Below are 23,298 nucleotides of genomic sequence, written 5' to 3' on the forward strand. Positions count from 1 at the left end.
CCACTAAGCTACATCCTCTCACCTTTTTATTTTTTATTTTGAGACAGGGTCTTGCTTAGTTGCTGAGGATAGCCTTGATCTTGAGATCCTCCTGTCTCAGCCTCCTGCATCACTGGGATTGCAGTCATGTGCCATCAGTCTTGCCCTCTAATTATCTATGTCATCATCTCCTCTTTACTCCTAAATCCAGGCCATCTAACCCAGGATTAATCATTTCTCTCAATCATTTTTCCATAAGTTCACCAATTACTTTATGTTGATCACATTTAAATGTTTCTGCTGTAGGGATTAAGAACATGAATATACAGTGTGGCAAATAGTAGATGCTCAGTAAGATGGCAGGTATTCTCCTTAATATTATACTCATTTCTGGTTCTTTTTTGAGACAGGGTCTTGCTATGTTACTCAGGCTGGTCTCAAAATCCTGAGCTCAAGCCACCTTCCTGTTTCAGCCACTTTAGTACTGGGACTACAGATGCCTGCTATCAAACCTGTCTGGTTCTTCTTTTTATTATTTATTTATTTATTTTTTAAAAATTTTAAGTTGTAGTTGGACACAATACCATTATTATTATTATTATATTTTAATGTGGTGCTGAGGATCAAACCCAGTGCCCTGCACATGATAAGCGAGCTCTCTACCGCTGAGCCACATCCCCAGCCCCTGGTTCTTCTTTTTAATTATTCTCTTTTTCTCCCCCTCCTCCCCCTCCCCCTCCTTCCCCCACTCATTATAGAAGTATAGAGTTTTAGTCTATTTCCTTAGAAAACCAGAGCTCAGGGCAAAGTTTACATGATAAGGTTTAATTTCAGAACAACGAAAAGTAAAGAAAAAACAGGAATGAGCCAGGAAATAAGGAAAAGAAAATAAAAGTGGTGTTCTACAGAGCTGGCTATAACTTTAGAAGACACAGCTAATTACTCTGTTATATAGGATTGAGAGGCCAAAATCACTGCATGATGTCTAGAAATTATTCATTAAGGAAAGAAGAGCAGACTATCTCTTGGCTCTTTCCTTCACTGGTCAATTTCCTCATACCCAACTAAACATTAACTCCCCCGTACTTTCAGGTTGCTTACCTAGCACCTCAGGGCAGTCTGAGACTGATCCCAATTTCCATAGCAAGTGCTTCAGCTTACTCTGAAAGTGATGGAAAAAATAAGATTCTCTGTGCCATGTATTTTTTTTTAATTTTTTTATTTATATATGACAGCAGAATGCATTAAATTCTTATTACATATATAGAGCACACATTTTTCATATCTCTGGTTGTATACAAAGTATATTCACACCAATTCGTGTCTTTATACATGTACTTTGGATAATAATGTCCATCACATTTCACCATAATTTCTAACCCCATATTTCTTCCCTTCCCCTCCCACCCCTCTGCCCTATCTAGAGTTCATCTATTCCTCCCATGCTCCTCCTCCCTACCCCACTATGAATCAGCTTCCTTATATCAGAGAAAACATTCAGCATTTGGTTTTTGCGTATTGGCTAACTTCACTTAGCATTATCTTCTCTAACTCCATCCATTTACCTGCAAATGCCATGATTTTATTCTCTTTTATTGCTGAGTAATATTCCATTGTGTATATATGCCACATTTTTTTATTCATTCATCTATTGAAGGTCTGTGTCATATCTTTAAGGTACAAATGTCTTGTCTACACTTGGGAAGGCTGAAATGGTATACTGAATTAGAAGGGACAGTAATGGTGATGGCTCTCCATTGGCCAGTGCCTGAGGACTGAATGTGAATTTGGAGATAACAGAATTTTTAAAACTTCATAAATACCTATATTTCCACTAATCAATTGCAACTGTTTTAGTTTGATATGTTTTCATTCAATTTCTTTCTTTCTTTTCTTTTTGGTACTGGGGATTGAACCTGAACCTAGGGGATGCTTAACCACTGAGCCCACGTCCCCAGCCCTTTTTGTATTTTTTTTTTTTTTTTTTTGAGACAGAGTCTTGCTGAGTTGTTTAGGGCCTTGCTAAGTTGCTGAGGCTGGATTTGAACTTGTGATTCTACTGCCTTAACCTCCTGAGTCACTGGAATTATAGGTATGTACCACTGCACCAGGCTCCTTTAAAAAAAAAAAAAAAAATATATATATATATATATATATATATATATATATATATATATATATATATATATTAGCTGTTGATAGACCTCTTTATTTTATTTTATTATATGTGGTGCAGAGAATTGAACCTCACACGTGACAGGTAAATGCACGACCGCTGAGCCACAGCTCTACCCCACATGTGTCAGGCTCCTTTTTAATAATTGTTTATGATTTACTTCTTCTTATATTGTAGGGCACAGATCAGGCAAGGCACCAAAGATAGCAGGAAACAGTTTTATTTGGCAGCAGCCAGGTTCAGAGGGTACAGCTTTCGCGGTAACCAATTAATTCCCTGAACCCCAGCTATATAAAGTTCAGGTAGTTTCAGAACTTTATACCCAGCATGTAAGGGGAGAGGCTCAGAAGTTCACAGTCTGCAGAAGTTCACATAAATGCAGCTTTTTCTTTCACTGTTTTGGACAAGTTAACCCTTTAAAGACAACAACTGAGAAGGGGAGAGCTTCTTCTCCCCTTTTTTTCTTCCCCTGCCAGCTGTTACCAGGGAGCCCAATTGGTAACTTCTCTTATCTTAGAAATGTAGACATCTCTATGAAGCCCCAGCTCAAGGCCAGAGGTGTTGTTAAAGGATCTTTTTTTAAAATCACATTTTGCATTTGCAAACACACTTTTACAAACTACTATACTGGAAATATGTTTGTGAAAAACAAGTAAAGAGGGTGTCCAGCTCCTGGAGTGCTGATTTCTTCCAGGCCAGTGGCCAAGTAATAGAGCAACAGAAAAATAGGAAGTTTACCTATATTGAACTCTTTTGTAGAGACTTTTTAATTGATAGTCCTAAAATCAATTATGGTGAAGACTTCTGGAGAAGCTTAGTTAAGATTTTCTGTGGAGGAGGGGGTGCCACTACACTTACTCTTTTTTCTGAAGCATCTGATACTATTTTCATTCCTTTGTGTGTGGGGGTAAAGGTATGTTTTGTGGTATTGGGGTGGTTTACCACTGTATCATATTCCCAGTCTTTTTTTACTTTTCATTTTGAGACAGATTCTCACTAAGTTGCTAAGGGTCTTGATAAATTGTTGATACTGGCCTTGGATTTGTGATCCTGCCTGGTGCTCCAAGTTACTGGGATTACATGAATGCAGTTCCTTTGTGTTTCTTAACGTTCTTTTGTTTCAAGCAACAAAAAATTGACTATGTCTAACCAAAGAAAATGTGAGTTTTTGGAAGGCTAAAGGAGAACTTGCAGTACCAAAGGGAAGGGAGGGTACATAGAGGAGGACTGCAAGTTCAAAGCCAGCCTCAGCAATTTAGCAAGGCCCTAGCAATTTAGGGAGACCCTGTCTCTAATTAAAAAATAAAAAAGGGCTAGAGATGTGGCTCAGTGGTTAAATGCCCCTGGGTTCAATCCCTGGTACCAATAAATGAACAAACGAACAAAATTTGTTTTGAGACAGGGTCTCATTAAGTTACCCAGGCTGGCCTCCATCTTGAAATCCTCCTGTGTCAGCCTCCTGAGTAGCTGAGATTATAGGCAAGTGTCACTGTCCATGGAAATTTAGCAAAACCCTGTTTCAAAATAAATAGTAAGCTGGGCATGGTGGTACATGTCTGCAATCCAGTAATTGAATCCAGGGTGCTCTACCATTAAGCTACCACTCCAGCCTTTTAATTTTTATTTTGAGTCAGGGTCTTGCCAAATTGCTTAGAGTCTTTCTAAACTCCCAAGGCTGGCCTTGAACTTGCAATCCTTCTGATACAGTCTCTTGATTAGCTGACATCACAGGTGTGTAGCACCCCATATGACTTTTTTAGTAGCCTCAAGATTTTTACACTGGAGCAACACAGGTCACTGGCTGAGGGGTGGATCTTGTAAAATGGGAGGATGCCTATGAAAGAAGTGATGTGTTCGCAAGCAGATGAGTTTTAAAAAACAATACACCTTCAATTTGTCCAAAAAACAGACAAAAGAAAATGAAACAATCTAAAAACAAAAAACAAACAAACAAACAAAAAAACCCAACTGTTGGAGAAGGAATAGGTTGCACTTTGCCTGTAACAATTCCTGTACCTAGAATCAAGAGCAGAAGCCCCAGAGTTGAGGAAGGAGGAGGCTAGGTTACAGCAATGACTCAGCAACTCATCAGACAGCAAGGTCACTATGTATTGCACCTTAGACTTTTAATAAGTTAGACTAGGGTGAGTGGGAAGTTTAAAAAAACTAGCAAGGGGAAAAAATCCACCATCATTTGCAGAAAACAGTGTACATGGTATATGTCTCTTGAGGGAAAGTTTTCTGGGGTAAGATGTATTTAGGGGATCCTGAATTCTGTTACCACAAGTAGGAATCTATGTATTAGGATAGTTGTGATAAGTTGAATATCTGGTACTGTTGGGGAATAACTGGTCTGGAGAAATGGAGAGGCACCCGGGGAATAGGAGTGGGGGAGGGGGAAACAAGGAAAAACAAAAAAAAAACGCTTCACTTGGACAACACTTCCTATTGCCCACCCTTGCCACAGAATAAAACCTAAATACAAGACACCTCTCAGTCCAAAGGAACAAAGCCTCTAATCTGTAATTTAATACCTGTGTGAATGTGGGCAAGTTAGAAACAATTTTAACCTTGCTTAGTCTAATTTGTGAAATGAATCATGCACACTTTCCCTTATAGGCTACTGGTAGGTGACATCTGTAACTTCATCTGGACTGTGGTAACATTGCAAATTATCAGAGCTATATGCATTTCAGATTTATGCAATTTTTTTGTATATATGCTATACTATAATATAAAAAGGCTTATACAAAGTAAAAATAAGCTAGGTGCTGTGGCATATGCCGGTAGTTCCAGTTTACTCGGGTGGCTGGGGCAGAAGGATCACTGAGCCAGAAGTGTGAAGCCAACTTAGATGTGAAGCCGATTTGGGTAACAGTCTTTAAAAAAAAAAAAAATTCCTGTATCAAGTTGTTGTGAGGATTCAGCAGAATCATACTTACTGTCTTTAGCACAGTGCCTGGCAGATAAAATGCCAGGGTTAACGCTTAAAGAGTTAAGGAACTGGGACTGGGGCTGTAGCTCAGTGGTAGACAGCTTGCCTAGCACATATGAAGCACTGTGTTCTATCTTCAACACCATATAAAGATAAATAAATAAAGGCATGATTATCCACCTACAACTATTTAAAAAAAGAGAGAGAGGAGAGATCAGGAGAGAGTATGCGGTGTGGCATTCTGGTCAACCTTTGTGGTGTAGATACTCCGGGCCTCAGTTTGCCTGAACTAATAACAGGGTCAAATTTGCTGAACTCTGGGAATACTGCCAGGCCAATCCTGCCGAGCGAACCCAGTGGGGCCAGGGCCTGGCCGCCTAGAGAAGAGGCCCGCGGTGCACTGTGGGCCAGCCAGAGGCACGGCCGGCCTCCAGGACCACCCACGTGACCGGAGCGCAGGCAACACTGAGCTTGTTGCTTCCCAAACCCTCGCGGTGGAGGGAGAGTCCGAGTTCCTGCCAGTCCGACTTCCAGCACCCAGTACACGACACGTGCAGCCTCCCAGCTCTGGCCTCCATCCCCCTCAGCAACTTCCCCGGGAAGTGGAGGGCGGATCCACTTTGCGCGTGATCTGGGCTGCCCGGCCTCTGCCCCTCCCTCTGGGCGGAGCTTCCTTTTCACTGCCAGACTTAAGCCGAGGCCTTTGGATCCCTAGAGGGGTGCAGCACAGAGCTCAGGCCACGCTGTTGTGTTCACACTGTGTGCTTGCGCCAAGGTGAGTTTCTCCTGCTCTTGGCCCATCCTTCTTCCAGAGGAGGTAGTCTCGATCCTTCAGGACCTCGGGCCCGCCCCGGGATTGAGTGGGGAACCATGAGGTTTAGTTTCGGATTTGAGTTCCTCTTATTCTCTGAGATCTAGAATAACCCCCGTTTCTCTGAACTTCTGTTTCCTCGGCGGCAAAATGAGTAGGCATATCAGCATATCGAGAGAATTGAGAAAAAATTTTGAAAGCGTCCAGCACATGAAAAATTTAGTTGCCATCTTCTTTTTGTTATTCACCTATAAGGTTTTTTCAGGTGCTCTTGCATTCCTGCGGAGAAGCAGGGATGCTTCCTTTGAAGTGGTGGGAAGGGGAACGGGGAACTCCCTTACTTAGGCCCTCGCCTTGTGTCTCGGGTAGCTGGAACTTGTTCTGTTTCTCCGGAACCCTGTTAAAGTCAGAATCGCATCTGACCCATCACAGGACGGGCCTATTATTAATTAACTTTTGCGTTCAGACTACCCATACTCAAGGTTGCAGGACCTCTGCAGAAAAGTCTCGACAATTCTTATCAGGCCATCAGGCCTGTTTTGTTTTTTTTTCTCCATGATAGTGGTAAGGTGCATGCGTGAGGCCTTGGTTTCCATCCCCAGTATCAAAAATAAAAAAATAAATAAGTAAAATGCTTTAATATTCTCCAAAGATGATTCTTTATAGGTTTCTCAAGAAGAAAAGAAGGTGAGGGAGATAGTGACTTCTTTAAATGCCCCACCCCTGACCAAACTCCAGTTGTCTCCCATCAGCCGCTATTTGTGTACTAAGGGCGGACTCAGGGTTGTGGGGGAAACCTTTATGTAATCTAAAATCTAAAAGATGCTGCTATGTGCACACACACAAAAGCAATGATATGTTCAAGTGATTAGTGAATTTCTGGGAAGAGCCAGAAATTAAAGTGCTAGCTAAAGGATGAGCAATAGTTAGCCAGGGTGAGGTTTGGGAGGGGAAAATGTGCAGAGACCTGGAGTCAGGTAAATGATGCTGATTTTACAGAGGCTGAAATGAAGAGGTAGAGAAATTAGGAAGGTGGGAGCCAGGTTTCTTTCTTTCCTTTTTGGGGGATTACTGGATATTTAACTCAGAGGTACTTTACCACTGAGCCACACCCCCAGCCCTTAATTTTTTGAGTTACTAAGTTGCTTAGGATCTTGCTTAGTTGTTGAGGCTGGCCTCAGACTTGAGATCCTCCTGCCTGAGCCTCCAGAGTTGCTGGGATTAGGGCATGTGCCACCATTCCTGGTAGGACTCAGGTCTTTTGAAGAAGTCTGAACTTTATCCCTGGGGGAAGGGGAGAACTGCTGAAGAGTTTGAGTCTAGGAGTCACTTGGTTGGATTTGGTGAATGGATTGTGGTTAAGGGGCCACGCTGGAAGCAGAGAAATACCTGGATTAGGTAAGGGATGATGGTGATCAGGGTTAGGTCAATGGGAATGGAGATAGATGTGGATGGACTAGAGAAAGATTTAGGAAGTATACACAAACACATACATATTTATATAATTTGGGTGGGGTACTGGGAATTGACTCAGGGCCTTGTACATTCTAGATAACAACTCTACCACTGAGCTACATTCTCAGTCAAAAGTATATATTTTTAAAATTTTTCTTTTTATAGACCTTAATACGTATATGAAGCAGTGCACAGCTACTTGGAAGGCTGGGGTGGGAGGATCAACTTGAGTTCATCAGTTGTAGACTGCCCTGGGCAACATAGTAAGACTCCCATCTTAAAAAATAATAATAATAAATCTTTGGGACTGGAGATACAGCTCAGTGCAAAGGCCTTGCCTGCATGCTTGAGGCCCTGAGTTTGATCCCCAGCACTGCAAAAAAGAAAAGAAATAAAATGCATATGGTATATTGCAGTCTAATAAAAATAAAAAAAAACCCAACCTGGGTAAAAGGGTATGTAGATTTCTGTACACTATTTTTTTAATATTATATTTTAGAACACTTATTATCTGTCTTTGTGTGTGTGTGTGTGTGTGGTGCTGGGGATTAGAACCCAGGGCCTTGTTCATATGAACCAAGCACTCTACCAACTGAGCTATATCCCTAGCCCTATTATCTCTTTTTATATTTACAAGTATTAACAGGATTCTTTTAACCCAACCAAGCAGAACAAATCTGGGCTAACCTTACATATTTAAGGTAGTTTTCCAAGCTGGCTTCTTTATATTTATAGATTTTTTTTTTTAAGAGAATTTTTTAATATTTATTTTTCAGTTTTGGGAGGACACAACATCTTTATTTTATTTTATGTGGTGCTGAGGATTGAACCCAGTGCCCCGCACATGCCAGGGGAGCACGTTACCCCTTGAGCCACATCCCCAGCCCCAAGCTGGCTTCTTTAGAAGTAGAAAAGATGTGCTTCCCTCCTCAACTACCTATCAAAGCCATAACCTGATAATACTTAGAAATACCTCAAAAGAACTGCAAATACTTTCTGTCCATAGCTTTTTTGTTTGTTTGCAGATTTGGAGAATGAACCCAGGGCCTCTCACTTGCTAGGCAAGTACTCTAACATTCAGCTTTACTCCTATCCCAACTTTTTTTATTTTTTATTTTTAAGCAGACTTTAAGGTAATTGTAAATTTATAAGCAGTTGTAAGAAATAATACAGAGAAGGCTGGGGCTATAGCTCAGTTGGTAGAATGCTTGCCTTGCATGCACTAAGGCCCTGGGTTTAATCCTCAGCATCGCCAAGAATAAATTAATAAATAAATAATACAGAGAGCCAGGCATGGTGGTGCAGGCCTATAATCCAGTGCCCAGAGGTTTGGGGGGCTGAGACAGGAGGATCAAAAGTTCAAGGCTAGACTCAGAAATTTAACAAGATCATCAGCAACTTACCAAAACCCTGTCTCAATTTTTAAAAAATTTTTAAATACATTTTTTAGTTGTAGATGTACACAATACCTTTTTTTTTAAGTAATTTTTTTTTTTTTTTTTTTTTTTGAGGAGAAAGAAGAGGGGGGGATTTTTTTGTAGATGGACACAACACAATGCCTTTATTTTTATGTGGTGCTGAGAATCGAACCCGGGTCCTGCCCATGCTAGGTAAGCGCTCTACTGCTGAGCCACAATCCCAGCCCCACAATACCTTTATTTTATTTATTTATGTAGTGCTGAGGTGCCTCACACATGCTAGGCAAGTGCTGTAACACAGAGCCACAGCCCCAACCCCTCAATTTTTAAATTTTTAATAAAAATAAAATCTGCAGTCCTTTTTGGACTGGGGATTAAAAAATAATATGCAGGAATCTACATACCCTTTTACCCAGTTTATTTTATTTATTTTGGTAGTGTTAAGAATCAAACCCAGGGCTTCACATATATTAGAGAAGTCCTCTACCACTGAGCTATATCCCCAGCACCCCCTCCCTCCCCCGCCCCATGGGATCAACCCAGGGCTTTTCACATTAAAGACAAGTGCTCTACCACTGAGCTACATTCCTAGCCCTTTTGTTATTTTTTTATTTTGAGACAGGGTCTCCTTAAGTTGCCCTGCTGGCCTCAAACTTGAGATACTCTTGCCTCAGCCGCCTGCGTCCATAGGGTAACAGGTGTGCAACACCATACTCGGCATTAGATGACTTTTTTGTTTTTGGAGGGGAGTACTAAGGATTGAACACAGAGGCTCTTTACCACTGAGTTATACCCCAAACCTTTTTATTTTTAATTTTTTAATTTTTAATTTTATTTTTTGTGGGGACCAGGGATTGAACCTGGGCACTCTACCATTGAGCCACATCCCCAGCCCTATTTTGTATTTTATTTAGAGAGAGGGTCTCACTGACTTGCCTAGTGACTCATTTTTTTTTTTTTTTTTAAGTTGTACATGGACACAATACCTTCATTTTGTTTATTTAGTTTGTTTATGTGGTGCTTGGAATTGAACCCAGTGCCTCATGCTTGCTAAGCAAATGCTGTATTACTGAGCCACTACCTAGCTCTAGTGCCTTGCTTTTTGTTGAGGCTGGCTTTGAACTCAAGATCTTCTTGTCTCAGCCTCCTGAGCCACAGGGATTATAGGAGTGCATCGCTGCGCCTGGCAATTTTTTATTTTAAGACAGCTTTTTATTAAGTTGCCTAGTGCCTCACTAAGTTGCTGGAGCTGGCCTTGGACTTGTAATCCTCCTGACTCAACTTTCCCAGTCAGTAGAATTACAGGCATACGCCACTGTGCCCAGCCATAGATGACTTTTAAAGTCCCCATGATAATACTAAGAATATATTTAGTTTTCTTTAACACTTGTTATACAGGTCTAGGGTCCCTGGTGAAATAGAATATATAAAGAAGGGAATGGGTCAGGCACTGTGCAAAGTACTTTAGATATAGTTTCTTTTTGAAACTAGTGGAGCTAATCTTCAAATCCAGGTCTGTGCAGCCTTAGAACCTAAACTGCTTCTTTGTTGCTCTGCTGCTGGATTTGTTGAGCATAGTTTTGGATGAGTGGACATGAATGGGACATGCTGGTGGAGAGACCAGAGGGAGCTAAATATACAGAACTAGGGTGGGAAGATTCAGGACTTAAAGTGATAACTGAAGACATGAACTTGAGTAAAGAGTGAAAAATGGATTGGGGACAAAACCCTGAGAGACGACACTTGTAGAAAGTGGAGGAAAGGCCTACATAGCCAGAAAAAATATAAATATTGCTTCCCCAGTCCTGTGTATCCAAGTTCCCTGTGTCCCGGCAGCAACTATAGAGCCCTCCTCTGAGAAGGGAAGACTAACCCTCAGAAAGAAGGAACTAGGGCACTGAGTTGGTAATAATAAAGCCTACGTCCTGAAACTTCCTTCTTCCTTCTCTCCCTACACACCCAGATTTTGTCTTACATCTCAAGACAATATGAGGGTGTCTGAATGCTGCCAGAGGTCTAGCTAGTTACTTACTTCCTGACAAGCTCAGAGTCTAGAATCTGTCATTGCAAGGCTGGATTGAAAAGCAGTTGCCTTAGAAGATCTGGAAGTCACAGACTGGCTGAGGATGACTTTCTATCATATGGAAAAGGATCTGTCTTTGGCTGCAGCCCCTCCATTCCCCCCTTGGGAGCTCTTGTTCTTTGTAGATCATGGTTAAGCCTTTCTACTTCTTTGATCCCTGCCATACATACTCCAGTCCTTTAGGTTTTCAGTTTCATTTACAAAAGAAAGGGAGAAGGTTCAGGTTTCTTTTTCCTTTTCCAGATTGGCCAGGCTTTTGTTCAAGCTTCTACCTAGATATAATTTCAGAGCCCTCTTATGTACTGGGATATCTGGGAGAGGCAAACACGTTATTGTTTGAACATCAAGCCCAGGAATCCAGACATAGACTCTGGTGGCAGTCTGGCACCAGATTCCTCCTGTGGAGTCCAGGCTGTTTGCTCAATTGCTGCAAAGTTTGTGTCTCTGATAAGTTCTGGTTACAAATATTATTTCCTTCAGCAGCCTGGTTTGCTGTGCAGAAAGGGAAGATTTCCATTTCCAGGTTAGGCCAGTCTATAAAATTCTTCCTGGGTCAGAAGTAGCAGGAAAGGCTGGGCGTGGTGACACATGCCTATAATCCTATAAGGGTCCTGCGAAATGTCGGAGAAAGAGACCACCAAGTGACCACTCATGCAATTGGCAGAAGGGGATTTATTGAACCAGCATGCTGGGGCTCCGTGCCCACTCAAGAAGGGAAAGCAGCCCTGAGCCCCGAGCAGGGGCTGAGCACTGCTTAAGTACACTTTTTGGGGAGGGCGGAGGGCTTTGTATACATCAGAACAAATCATCATGAGGCGCGGGAAAATTGAACAACAACTCCTAAACATGATTAGTTCATTCATTGGCGGGAACAGGTCAGGCTGGAGTGATAGGTCATTCCTAAGGAGAGTACACATTCAAACTGATTGGTTCAGGCCCTGCAAGGCCTGCGTGCAACCACACAGACCCCTTCAGTTATTAAACAACCAGACAATCTGGGGAAATGTTTACTGGGTGGTTCTAAGCATTGTCTTAACAGCTACAGAAATTTCAGGTTTTGCAGGTAGCATAGAAACCTAACAATACCTCCTTTACATTTTAACTCAGACCTTGCAGCTTAGAAACTTTTAAAACACCCGGTCTTTTACCCTTTAACTTTTACGCTTTAACTTCAATTTCTTTTACCCTTACAATCCCAGTGGCTTGGGAGGCTAAGTAAAGAGGATCACAAGTTCAGAGCTGGTCTCATCAACTTAGCAAGACCCTGTCTCAAAATAAAAAATTAAAAGGGTTGGGGATATGACTCAGTAGTTAAATGCCCTGTGTTCAATCCCTGGTACAAAAAAAGGAAAAAAAAGTATTAGTGAGGGGTTGGAGGTGTGGCTCAAGTGGTAGGTCACTCGCCTCGCATGCCTGAGGCACTGGGTTCGATCCTCAGCACCACATAAAAATATAATAAAGATATTGTGTCCACCTAAAAAAATTAAAAAGTAAATATTAAAAAAAAGTATTAGGGGGACTGGGACTGGGGTTGTAGCTCAGTGGTAGAGCACTTGACTAGCATGTGTGAGACACTGGGCTTGATCCTCAGCACCACATAAAAATAAATAAAGGTATAAAAATTTTTTTAAAGTATTAGGAAAGAGTTTTTATTCACAACTTGTTATCACCTGTTCTACTATGTGTCTTTAAAAACTTGGAAATACTGGCTGAGATTGTGGCTCAGTGGTAGAGCGCTCACCTAGCACAGGCAGGACCCGGGTTCAATCCTCAGCACCACAAAAAAAATAAAGGTATTATGTTGTGTCCATCTACACCTAAAAAATAAATATTAAAAAAACTTGGAAGCAAAGGTCATATTTACAAAGGTATTATTGGTAATGAAATCAACCCCAGGAGGGTGAAATTTATGATACTGATATGATAAAGGGGAAAGGTTATTTCTACTAATTGATTCCTGGGGTGAATATTCTCTTTCCTTTGTCTTTCACTTGAATAACTCCTTTTTTTTTTTTTTTTTTTTCCTGTACTGGGGATAGAACCCAGGGATACTTTACCACTGAGTTGCATCCCCAGGTTTTTATTTTGAGATAGGGTCTCGGGTCTTGCTAAATTTCTAAGTGGACCCCACTAAGTTGCTAAGGCTGGCCTTAAACTTGTGATCCTCCTGTCTCAGCCTTCAGAGGTTCTAGGATTACAGGCATGAGATATCATACCTAGCTGTTCATTCTTTTTTTTTTTTTTTTTTTGGTGATACCAGAATTGAACCCAGGGGTGTGCTACTACAAACCATATTCTTAGCCCTTTTTACTTTTTCAGACAGGATCTTATTAAATTGCTCAAACTAGCCTCAAATTAGCAATCCTCTTGCCTCAGCCTCTCAAATTAGTTGCTGGGATTACATAGTGCCCAGCTGCCCTGCTTTTTAAAAGAACTGATAAAGGTACCATGTTCAAGAAGCCATTTTAAATGAGTTTACCCTTTCCTATAGTCCTTCTGTGACCTGTGTGCAGATTTTGGTCAAAGCTTTTAATATGTCAGTCCAGTACAATGGCACATGCATATAATCCCAGCGGCTCTGGAGGCTGAGGCAGGAGGATCACGAGTTCAAAGCTAGGCATTAAGCAACTCAGTGAGACCCTGTCTCTAATTAAAATACAAAATAGGGCTGGGGATGTGGCTCAGTGGTTGGGTACCTCTAGGTTCAATCCCAGTACCAAAAAAAAAAAAAAAAAGCTCTTAACCTGTCAAACTGATATTATGTGTTCCTCCCACCAAACCATAAACAGAAGGTAGGCAGGGGACCTATTTCAATGTGTCTTAAGTCCTGGAACTTTCAATATTTGCTGACTGAGTATTCTTGGAACATTCGGCTAATTTTCATAGCTTTCTAAAGGAAGATGCTCCAACTACTTGTTTTATGAGGTTAGGTTTTTTTTTGATGCTGGGTTTGAACCCAAGGTCTTGTGAGTGCTTGGCAAGTGCTCTATCATTGGGTTTTGCTACAGTGCCCAGGCTGACCTCCAATTTGTAATCATCCTGCCTCAGTCTCCCAAGTAGTTGGGAGTATAGGTGTGCAGTATTGTGCCTCGCCAATTGGAAGTTTTCTTAGATTTCCAGTTCACTTCTTTTCTGCTGTATTGAAGTCATTGGTCCAGTTTGACCTTTTTGGAAAGACTATTCCCTCTTGACTCTTGAAAGTCCAACATATCTTTTTTTTTTTTTTGGAACCAGGGATTGAACCCAGGGGCACTTAAGCACTGAGCCACATCCCCAGTGCTTTTTATCTGTCTACCTATCTATTTATTTATTTATTTTTAGGTGGGCACAATATCTTTATTTTACATTTATGTGGTGCTGAGGATCGAACCCAGTGCCTCATGCATACGAGGCGAGCGCTCTACCACTGAGCCACAACCCCAGCATCCCCAGTGCTTTTTTATATTTTATTTAGAGACAGGGCCTTGCTAAGTTGCTGAGTCTGGCTTTGAATTTGTGATCCTCCTGCCTCAGCCTCCTAAGATGCTGGGATTACAGGTGTGTGCCACTGTGCCTGAAATATATTCTTTTTTTTTTTTTTAATTTTATTTCTTTATTCTTTTATGTGGTGCTGAGGATTGAACCCAGTGCCTCACATGTGTTAGGCAAGCACTTTGCCATTGAGTCACAACCCCAGCCCCCATCACATTCTTTTTTTTAAGTAAATATTTTTTAGTTGAACACAATACCTTTATTTTATTTATTTTTATGTAGTGCTGGGGACCGACCCAGGGCCTCACACGTGCTAGGCAAGCGCTCTACTGCTGAGCCATAACCCCAGCCCCCCCCATCACATTCTTAGAAGTCAGTGTCAGTATTCTTTGGTCCTTGCTGTATGGAATTCATTTCCTTTTCTATAGCACACCATACACATGTCTTTTGTGAGGCATATATTTTTACAGGTCTTTGTTTACCTTCTCTTTCCATTAGCTCTTCCTTTGATCCTTGGTTTTACTACTTCTGTTAATTTGGGGCAAATAACCTCACCTCTCTTAGCCTATTTTCTCATCCAAAAAGTGGTAAATGGTATATTTTCCTTGTAGGATCCTCTACCTCAGCTTCCCAATCCCTGGGATTACAGGTGTGCACAACCACACCTGGCTGCTTTTGCTTGTTTTACACTGGCTTAAGATTTATTTAGTCAAGGCTGGTGCTTGTGGAGAGCCACCATGGCTTCTTTTTAGGAATTGGATCTCTGCTTTTTTTTTTTAAGAGAGAGAGAGAGAGAATTTTTTAATATTTATTTTTTAGTTTTCAGCCATCACAACATCTTTGTTTTTTGTATGTGGTGCTAAGGATCGAACCTGGGCCGCATGTATGCTAGGCGAGCGCGCTACCGCTTGAGCCACATCCCCAGCCCTGGATCTCTGTTTTGTTTTTGTTTTTGTGGTGCTGGGGATTGAACCCATGGTCTTGTGCATACTAGGCAAATGCTCTACCCTGACCCCAGATATTGGAGCTCTTTTTTTTTTTGGTACTGGTGGTACTGATTGAATTCAGGGGCATTCAACCACTGAGCCACATCCCTGGCCCTATTTTGTATTTATTTAGAGACAGGGTCTCGTAGACAAGGTCTACTTAGTGCCTTGCTATTGCTGAGGCTGGCTTTGAACTCGTGATCCTCCAGCCTTACATCGCACCTACTTGGAGCTCTTTAACATAGACCTTTTATGTTAGTTGTAACATGGCCAACATAGTCCTAATATGTCTCCTAATACCTAGTTCAAGGAAGGATAACCAAGTGGTGATCTGGTTAGTGTTTATGTAGGAGATACTGACTTTGGTTAGTTTTGTACACTGTCTCCACTGCCTCTGTGTGCACTGCCACAAGCATATGTTTGTTCCCCACACCTGTCCCCCTCCTTCACCTCCTGACCCATGTTTTGCAGGGTTCTTAACCAGTGGATGGCTGATGCCCAAACAATAGTGCTAACTCACTCATTGTTCTCTTCCTATCTTTGTTTCAGGGGGCAATGGCAGCTCCCTTTGTCCTCCTGCACACTGGGCAGAAGATGCCCCTGATTGGTCTAGGCACATGGAAGAGTGATCCCGGCCAGGTGAGAGATGGGGGAAAAAGGAGAGAGAGTTGTTGAGTTTCTGCTGGGGGAAAAAGTGGGATTTGGGAGAGGATTCCTTCATTTTTCTAGCAGTCCTATCTCTGTATTTCTGGTGAGGATAAGCCTAGAGGGCATTCAGAAGAGATGAGGGGGAAAGGGACAACACTGAGTCCTTGGTTTTCAGAGCTGACTCAGAGGAGAGACTGACGGGCCCAGCAGGACCAAGGGCATAGGAAGCACACTTTTATCTAACTGCATCTGCACTGAATGCTATGAGAGAAATGTAGCCTCTCTGTGTCCAGCCCTGTGCTATGAGTTCTAATATGTCTCCTAATACCTTATGCTGTTACCATGTCGCCTATCCTCTCCTCTTCTTTTCCTTAAAGGCTGGGCCCTACCCTAGCGTACAGTCCAGAGTTGGACACACAGCAAGTGTCAAGGTTTAAAGAATAATTACTGGGTCAACTGTGTAGAATAAGGATCAGCAAACTTTTTCCTAATGAACCAAATGGTTAATATTGTAGATTTTGCTGAGCAAGATTCAAAATGAAGGTGATTATATTCTTATATAACCATTTAATAGCTAACTATTTAAAAATGTAAAAGCTTTAGTCAGGCACGGTGGTACATGCCTGCAGTGCCAGCTGTTTGGGACTCTGAGACAGAAGGATCATGAGTTTAAGGCCAACCTGGGCAACACAGCAAGATCCCATCTCAAAAAAGAAAAAAGGTATAGCTAGCTAGGTAGATACATAGATAGATAAAAAATAGCCATTCTTGACTAGCTCCAGGACTGCTTGAAAAATATTGATAGTTTACTGACCTCTTGTATAGACCCTCCCAGTCAAGGGGAAACTAGAAATTGATACCTGCTTTCTTAGGGTTGACATCTCTATGAGATTCAGTCCCATGGGGCAAGGAGGTGGCATTCCTCCAGGGCGCCTTCCTTATCTTTTAGAAATCTGAGTGCAAGTTAAGACAGGTGTGGGATTAAGTTTGGAAGAACAGCCTCTGCTGACTGGAATATAGGCTTGTGTTTGTGGTGTGGTTGAATGACCTCTGCCTTTTTCCTTTGCTTTCTATCCCATAGCCTACCTAGGACCCTGAAGCCAGAGTCCCTGTGCTCCAGACCAGCATTTGACACAGCCTAGGGATAAGGAGCTGGGTTAAGGGAAAGGGTGAAATCTAGAGCCAGGGCCAGGTAGGAGCATGGAGCACCAGGGATCTGGTCCGGATTAAGGTAAGTACATCTGAGTAGGAAGAGCTATACCCAGATAGAAATCTTGAATGCCATGCCAGGAACCCACAGCAAGAGTTTTGAGTGCTTTGTGGCAAGGGCCTGTTATTCTTGTTTCTGCATCTGTTGCCACATTTCTTTTTCTTTTTTTTAGTTATAGATGCACACAGTACCTTTATTTTATTTGTTTATTTTTATGTGGTGCCGGGGATCAAACCCAGTGCCTCACGCATGTTAGGCAAGCACTCTACCACTGAGCCACAACCCTGGCCCTGATGCTGCATTTCTTAGTCTGGTGTTTAGCAGATTGACTGACTCATCTTCCTGCTTGATGCCTGATTTCTTTTCTCTCCCATCAGGGTGCTCTGGGCCCAGCTTCTATCTTACTTTTCTGCCTTCCTTAATACCCCCACCCCTTACCTTTTTTGATGGCCTGAGCTCCCAGAGTTAGGCTGTGGTTCTGTCTATGTGATTCCCTGATGGTCTCTCCCTGTGTGGCCTTGGCCTAGGAATTTTTTTTATTATATCATGTCTCGCTTACTAGCTTTTTAGTATTAGGAACTTTTCTCTATGGTGTCTCTATCTGTCCTCTGCCTATATATCTTCTGATTAAAAAATATTTTACTAAAGTTTTTTTTTTTTGTACTGGGGATTGAAACCCAGGGGCACTTAAACACTGAGCCATATCCCCAGCCCTTTTTTTATATTTTATTTAGAGATAGGGTCTTTCTGAGTTGCTTAGAGCTTAAGCCTCCCAAACCACTGGGATTACAGGTGTGTGTCACTGCGTCTGGCTACTAAAGTCTTCATTATGTTAGATGCTAGGAACTTCTTGTTTGGTTTTTGGCTGGTCCTTGCTGAGTAGGAAGGAACCTCGGAGACTGGCAGGATTGAAGTAGGACAAAGAGTTTGGGACCTCTGAATAAGCTTCTGGTTCTCTACATTAGAATCATCTTTCTTCTCATTCCTGCTTCATGAATGGTCTTTGTATATTCCTACTTCCTGTCAGTGACCCTTTGTTGGCCAGACCAACAGAGTTGAAACCTCTGTTCCTTTCACTTGGCAGGTAAAAGCAGCCGTTAAATATGCCCTTAGTGTAGGCTACCGCCACATTGACTGTGCTGCTGTCTATGGCAACGAGACTGAGATTGGGGAGGCCCTGAAGGAGGACGTGGGACCAGGCAAGGTGAGGACTAGGGCTACCAAGAGGGTGGGGTGGGAAAACTCAGAGGCTGAAGTTGGAGCTGCAGCCAGCCTGAGAACATCAGCTTCCTTCTAGTTCTTTCCCTAAAGGTAAGGGTGGGTGAAAATGCCTAGGATTTTTTTCACTATGGACTCTGCCTCCGGACCAGGCAGTGCTCCGGGAGGAGCTATTTGTGACATCCAAGCTGTGGAACACCAAGCATCACCCTGATGATGTGGAGCCTGCCCTCCGGAAGACACTGGCTGACCTTCAGCTGGAGTATCTGGACCTGTACCTGATGCACTGGCCTCATGCCTTTGAGTGAGTGAGCCTTACCAGACTCTTCATCTGGAAGTTGGGGGTTGGTTATGGTAGTGTCAGTAATCTGTTGTAAGTCGCAGTAGCAGAGCAGGTTGGAAACACTGAGCATGGCAAGTTGAAGAGCTTTTTTCCCTTTCCTTTTCTTTTTTGGTACCAGGAGAGCTTAACCACTGAGCACATCTCCAATTCCTTTTTTTTTTTTTTTTATTTTGAGACAGGGTCTTTGAAGTTGCTTAGGGCCTCACTAAGATGCTGAGGCTCGTCTCGAATTTGGAATCCATCTACCTTAGTTTCCTGAGTCGCTGGGATTACAGGTGTGCACCACTGTGCCTGGCAAACTGTGTAGCATTATGTGGAATCCTAGCCTTTTCTAGTATAGTAGCTGGGAGTTTAGCTACAGGAAAAGGAGAACACACTTGTGTGTATTCTGGGAGTACCGTGAGTGGTTCCTCCTGCCTCATTATTCATTCAGAAATGTGCTGACCCTTCTACTGAGAAAGTCCAGCACTAGGTGTGAGAAGAGTCTCCCATCAGCATTGTGCCCTGTGCTAGGGCAGAGAACCCTCTGAGGAGGAAGGAATTAAAGAAGACTTCTCAGAGGACAGAAAATATAATTTGGGACTAGGAAAAAGAGGGAGGGGCATGGGCCTCCCATATAGACTTAACACCTGGGTCATGATCTGGAAGGGTGAAGAAGCCTTGCTATTCCTAATTCTTGGCACTCTGCCCTCTCTGGGCTAGGGGTATGGGATGTAGATGGGCTGGATGGGTAGCCAGGGCAAAAGCTTGGCATTTGTACCCACACTTGGGGGTTTGTCTCTCACTTAGACGGGGTGACAACCTCTTTCCCAAGAATGCTGATGGGACTGTCCGCTATGACTCCATCCACTACAAGGAGACCTGGAAGGCTATGGAGGCACTGGTGGCGAAGGGGCTGGTACGAGCTCTGGGCCTATCCAACTTCAATAGTCGGCAGATTGATGATATACTCAGTGTGGCCTCTGTGCGCCCAGCTGTCTTACAGGTGAGCACTGCAAGCAGATTAGTGATTCAGGAGATTCTGTGTGCAGAGCTTGATTGAGCAGGTGATTGGTCTTTTGTTTTGCAGTTCTGGGGTGATGGGTCTTCTTAATGGAGATGGCTGGCAGATTGTCAGAAGTGTTGGTTCAAAAGTCCTCTGGGCTAGGTAGGCATTAAAGCTCTAGTTGAGAATGAGATCATTGGTGGAAAATGGTGAGAACAGTAGGCTGAGTAGTAGGGAGCTGGTCCAGACCTGCATGTCTGGAAGGGGCCAGGCACAGTGGTGTGGCCACCCCATGGTGATGGATTGTTCCTTGGCTCAGGTGGAATGCCATCCATACTTGGCTCAGAACGAACTGATTGCCCACTGCCTTTCACGTGGCCTGGAGGTGACTGCTTATAGTCCTTTGGGTTCCTCTGATCGTGTTTGGCGCCATCCTGATGAGCCTGTCCTGCTTGAGGAACCACTGGTCCTGGCACTGGCTGAGAAGTATGGCCGATCTCCAGCTCAGATCTTGCTCAGGTGCGGGGTATACTTAGGCAATGGGACTCTGAGAGGGGAGGGGACCTCAGGTTGGGAGGCAAGAGTTGAGAGATTCCTTATCTGAATGGGTGGGAAAGGCTGGTGATATTGATGTGTGACCTTGAGGGAGGCCCCCTGAGACATATTCCCTATTCCAGTGGGGCTCAGGTGCTCTAGTAGCTTAGAGAAAGTTCCATGGAGGAAAAAACAATGCTTCTGAATATTGTTTCTCATCTGCCTTTCTCATCTACCTTTAAAATCCCTGACCTTAGGTGGCAGGTTCAGCGGAAAGTGATCTGCATCCCTAAAAGTATCACTCCTTCTCGTATCCTTCAGAACATCCAGGTACTTGGTCATGGGTTCTATTTTCTTTTACTCATCAGGACACATTCTGGCCCTAGCTCTGCCTGGCTAAGAAGGCAGTGTTGTGGAACTTCACTTCCATTCACAAGGCTGCCTTTTCGTCCTCCAGGTGTTTGACTTCGCCTTTAGCCCAGAAGAGATGACACAGCTAGGTACACTGAACAAAAATTGGAGATATATTGTGCCCATGATTACGGTAAGGATGTATCACCTCCCAGAGTCCCAGAGGGAATGGGAGATTTGGGTGAATTTTAGGAGGAGGGTCAGGATATTGTCAGTAAGATTGTTGTCCTGGATGAAATGATTTCTTGTTTTACTTGAGGTCAGAAATTTAGTATGGCTAAGGGATAAGGCATACTGCCTGTGAATCCCAGGCTTCCTGATGTCAAGTTATTTAACTTCTCCAAGCCAGTCAAATTATATCATTTCAGTGAAATGACATCAGAGAAACCAAGAAAGCATTCTGGACTTCATTAAAGGGATTGGGGTGGAATTGAAGTCAGTTGTACATAGGGAAGTAAATAGATTCTGGGCACTTGATCTCAGTTGAGATTGCAGAGGCTTTAGGGACAAAGTCAGTTATTATGGGTTTGGTGCTGGAATGCTATTGATACTGTGGCTGGGGTCCTAAGCACTACCATCTGGTGTAGGGCTTCTTACTTGGTGAGGTTATATAGGAAAGTTTGGGTGGGAATGCCCTGGGTCTTAGGATTGCAAAGCTTGCTATTGGAGTCATCTGTATGTCTCTCTTTCCAGGTGGATGGGAAGCTGGTCCCAAGAGATGCTGGGCACTCTTTGTATCCCTTTAATGACCCATACTGAGACCACAGTTTCCTGGCATCCCTTCCAGCTCTCCAACTGAGGTTCTGCTGGCCACCCCACAAAAAAAGGGAGTTAATAAAATCATTGGACCATACACGCTGCTTGCTTGACTTACTTGTGTGGTCAGGCCTGGGATGGAAGCTGTTTCTCTCAGGGTTGACAAGACCTAGGGCTGCTGAATGTGACCTGCCCTTGAATCTTTCTTGGTACTGGAGGGATTTGCAGGCAGCTGTATTCCATAACAGGTGGTGCCATCTGGTGGCAGTTTTTAGCACTGCATGCTTCCCTAGAATTACCACAAATGCCCAGAATCTGTCACCTCAGGATTGAGAGGTGGGCAGAGATTGTCCTGTGGTTTCAAGGGAATATTGGGCCTAGGTCTTGAATTCTCACCTCCCTACCATGATCAGTGCCTAGATTTAGGGATATGAAGAACCCAAAAGTATGTTCAGAAGTTTAAGCTAACTGTGGTGGCACACACTGTAATCCCAACAATTTGGGAAGCTGAGGCAGAAGGATTGCAAGTTTGAGGCCAGCCTGGGAAACTGAATGAGAACCTGACTCAAAATAAAAAATAAAAAGGGCTGGGGATTTGGCCCAGTCATAAAGCACCAATGGGTTTGATTTCTAGTACCAAAAAAAAAAAAAAAAAGTTGGAGGATTCCAGTTTGTAAAACTATGAAAGCTGCAGACAGGGACTTTTTCTCTTATTGTGTGCACAGGCTACCAGAAGGAGGCAGGATCTCAAAGACTGTTGCTCTATATCTAAGTCCCTATCTTTTTAAAAAATTTTTTTAAAGGTAATTTTTTTTTTTTTGTAATTGTAGATGGATAGCATACCTTTATTTTATTTTATGTGGTGCTAAGGATTGAACCCAGTGCCTCACATGTACCAGGCAAGTGCTTTGCCACTGAACTACAGTCCCAGCTCAAGGCCCTATCTTTTTATTTTATTTGTTTTTTTAGTTGTTGATGGACCTTATTTTTATTTATTTATTTATATGTGGTGATGAGAATTGAACCCAGTACCTCACACGTGCTAGGCAAGAGCACTACTACTGAGCTACAGTCCAGTCCCTACTAAGGCCCTATCTTAAATAATTTATATTTCTAGAGGCCACCAGTAAGCAGATTTTAGGAAGGACTTTGGCAAATGACTAAGCTGGCTGTAAACTCTAGCCATATAATACTCATTTTACCAGTCAAACCATTGCTCTGAATTCAACAAATATTTATTGGGTAGTTAGGATTAGGCACAATGCTAGACCCTGAGGATGTAGCTAATAACTAAGACATACAGGTTCTTAGAGTCTACTTGAAGAGACAGACTTTATTGTAGATGGACACAGTATCTTTATTTATTTTTATGTGGTGCTGAAGATAAATCCCAGTGCCTCACATGCGCCTGGCAGGCACTCTACCAATGAGTTATAGCCCCAGCCCCGAAGAGACAGACTAAGTAATTCCATAATTAGTTTAATTATAGTTGGAAGAAGTATAGGGTAAGAAACCTAATTATTTAATGAGCTGGGATCTAAAAGATGAATAGAGATTAGTTAAGGGAGGTGAGAGCGGTAATAGTATTCCATGCAAATTGGACAGTTTAGGAGAAAAGCTTTGAAACTTGGAGGAAACTGTTAGAAAAACATAAGAAAGATTTGTGTGACAGTATAGAGGAGCATGGGAGTGAAGGGTAGCATGAAATGATGCTTAAAATTCTATTGACATCTTTTTTAAAAAATATTTTTGATTGAAGATGGACACAATACCTTTATTTATATATATGTGGTGCTGAGGATCAAACCAGTGCCTTACATGTGCTAGGCAAGTGCTCTATCACTGAGCCATAACCCCCGCCTCTCTATTGACATCTTTT

General features: G+C 42.6%; 1 protein-coding gene across 2 annotated transcripts; it reads left to right on the forward strand.

The window, feature by feature from the left end:
* Positions 1-5,754: 5,754 nt before the first annotated feature.
* Positions 5,755-21,516, forward strand: Akr1a1 (aldo-keto reductase family 1 member A1). Of its 2 annotated transcripts, XM_027937267.2 has the most exons (9): positions 5,756-5,865; positions 15,864-15,953; positions 18,257-18,376; positions 18,543-18,694; positions 19,523-19,718; positions 20,038-20,237; positions 20,510-20,582; positions 20,710-20,796; positions 21,357-21,516. In XM_027937267.2, exons 2-9 carry the CDS (start codon positions 15,870-15,872, stop codon positions 21,420-21,422), a joined length of 978 nt encoding a protein of 325 aa, XP_027793068.1. In that variant the 5' UTR covers positions 5,756-5,865; positions 15,864-15,869; the 3' UTR covers positions 21,423-21,516. The 2 variants fall into 2 exon arrangements, with proteins under 2 accessions (XP_071473893.1, XP_027793068.1); XM_071617792.1 differs by lacking the exon at positions 18,257-18,376 and having other exon boundaries at positions 5,755-5,865.
* Positions 21,517-23,298: the final 1,782 nt, after the last annotated feature.

Source organism: Marmota flaviventris, chromosome 10 (genome assembly GCF_047511675.1).
Source record: "Marmota flaviventris isolate mMarFla1 chromosome 10, mMarFla1.hap1, whole genome shotgun sequence".
Taxonomy (NCBI): domain Eukaryota; kingdom Metazoa; phylum Chordata; class Mammalia; order Rodentia; family Sciuridae; genus Marmota; species Marmota flaviventris.

Excerpts from the sequence above, each read along its gene's own strand:
- Akr1a1 (XM_027937267.2), top strand. The coding sequence starts at position 15,870 with ATGGCAGCTCCCTTTGTCCTCCTGCACACTGGGCAGAAGATGCCCCTG. Across the intron at positions 18,695-19,522 it reads CACTGGCCTCATGCCTTTGA|ACGGGGTGACAACCTCTTTC; the intron begins GTGAGTGAGCCT and ends TCTCTCACTTAG. Across the intron at positions 20,238-20,509 it reads CCAGCTCAGATCTTGCTCAG|GTGGCAGGTTCAGCGGAAAG; the intron begins GTGCGGGGTATA and ends CCCTGACCTTAG.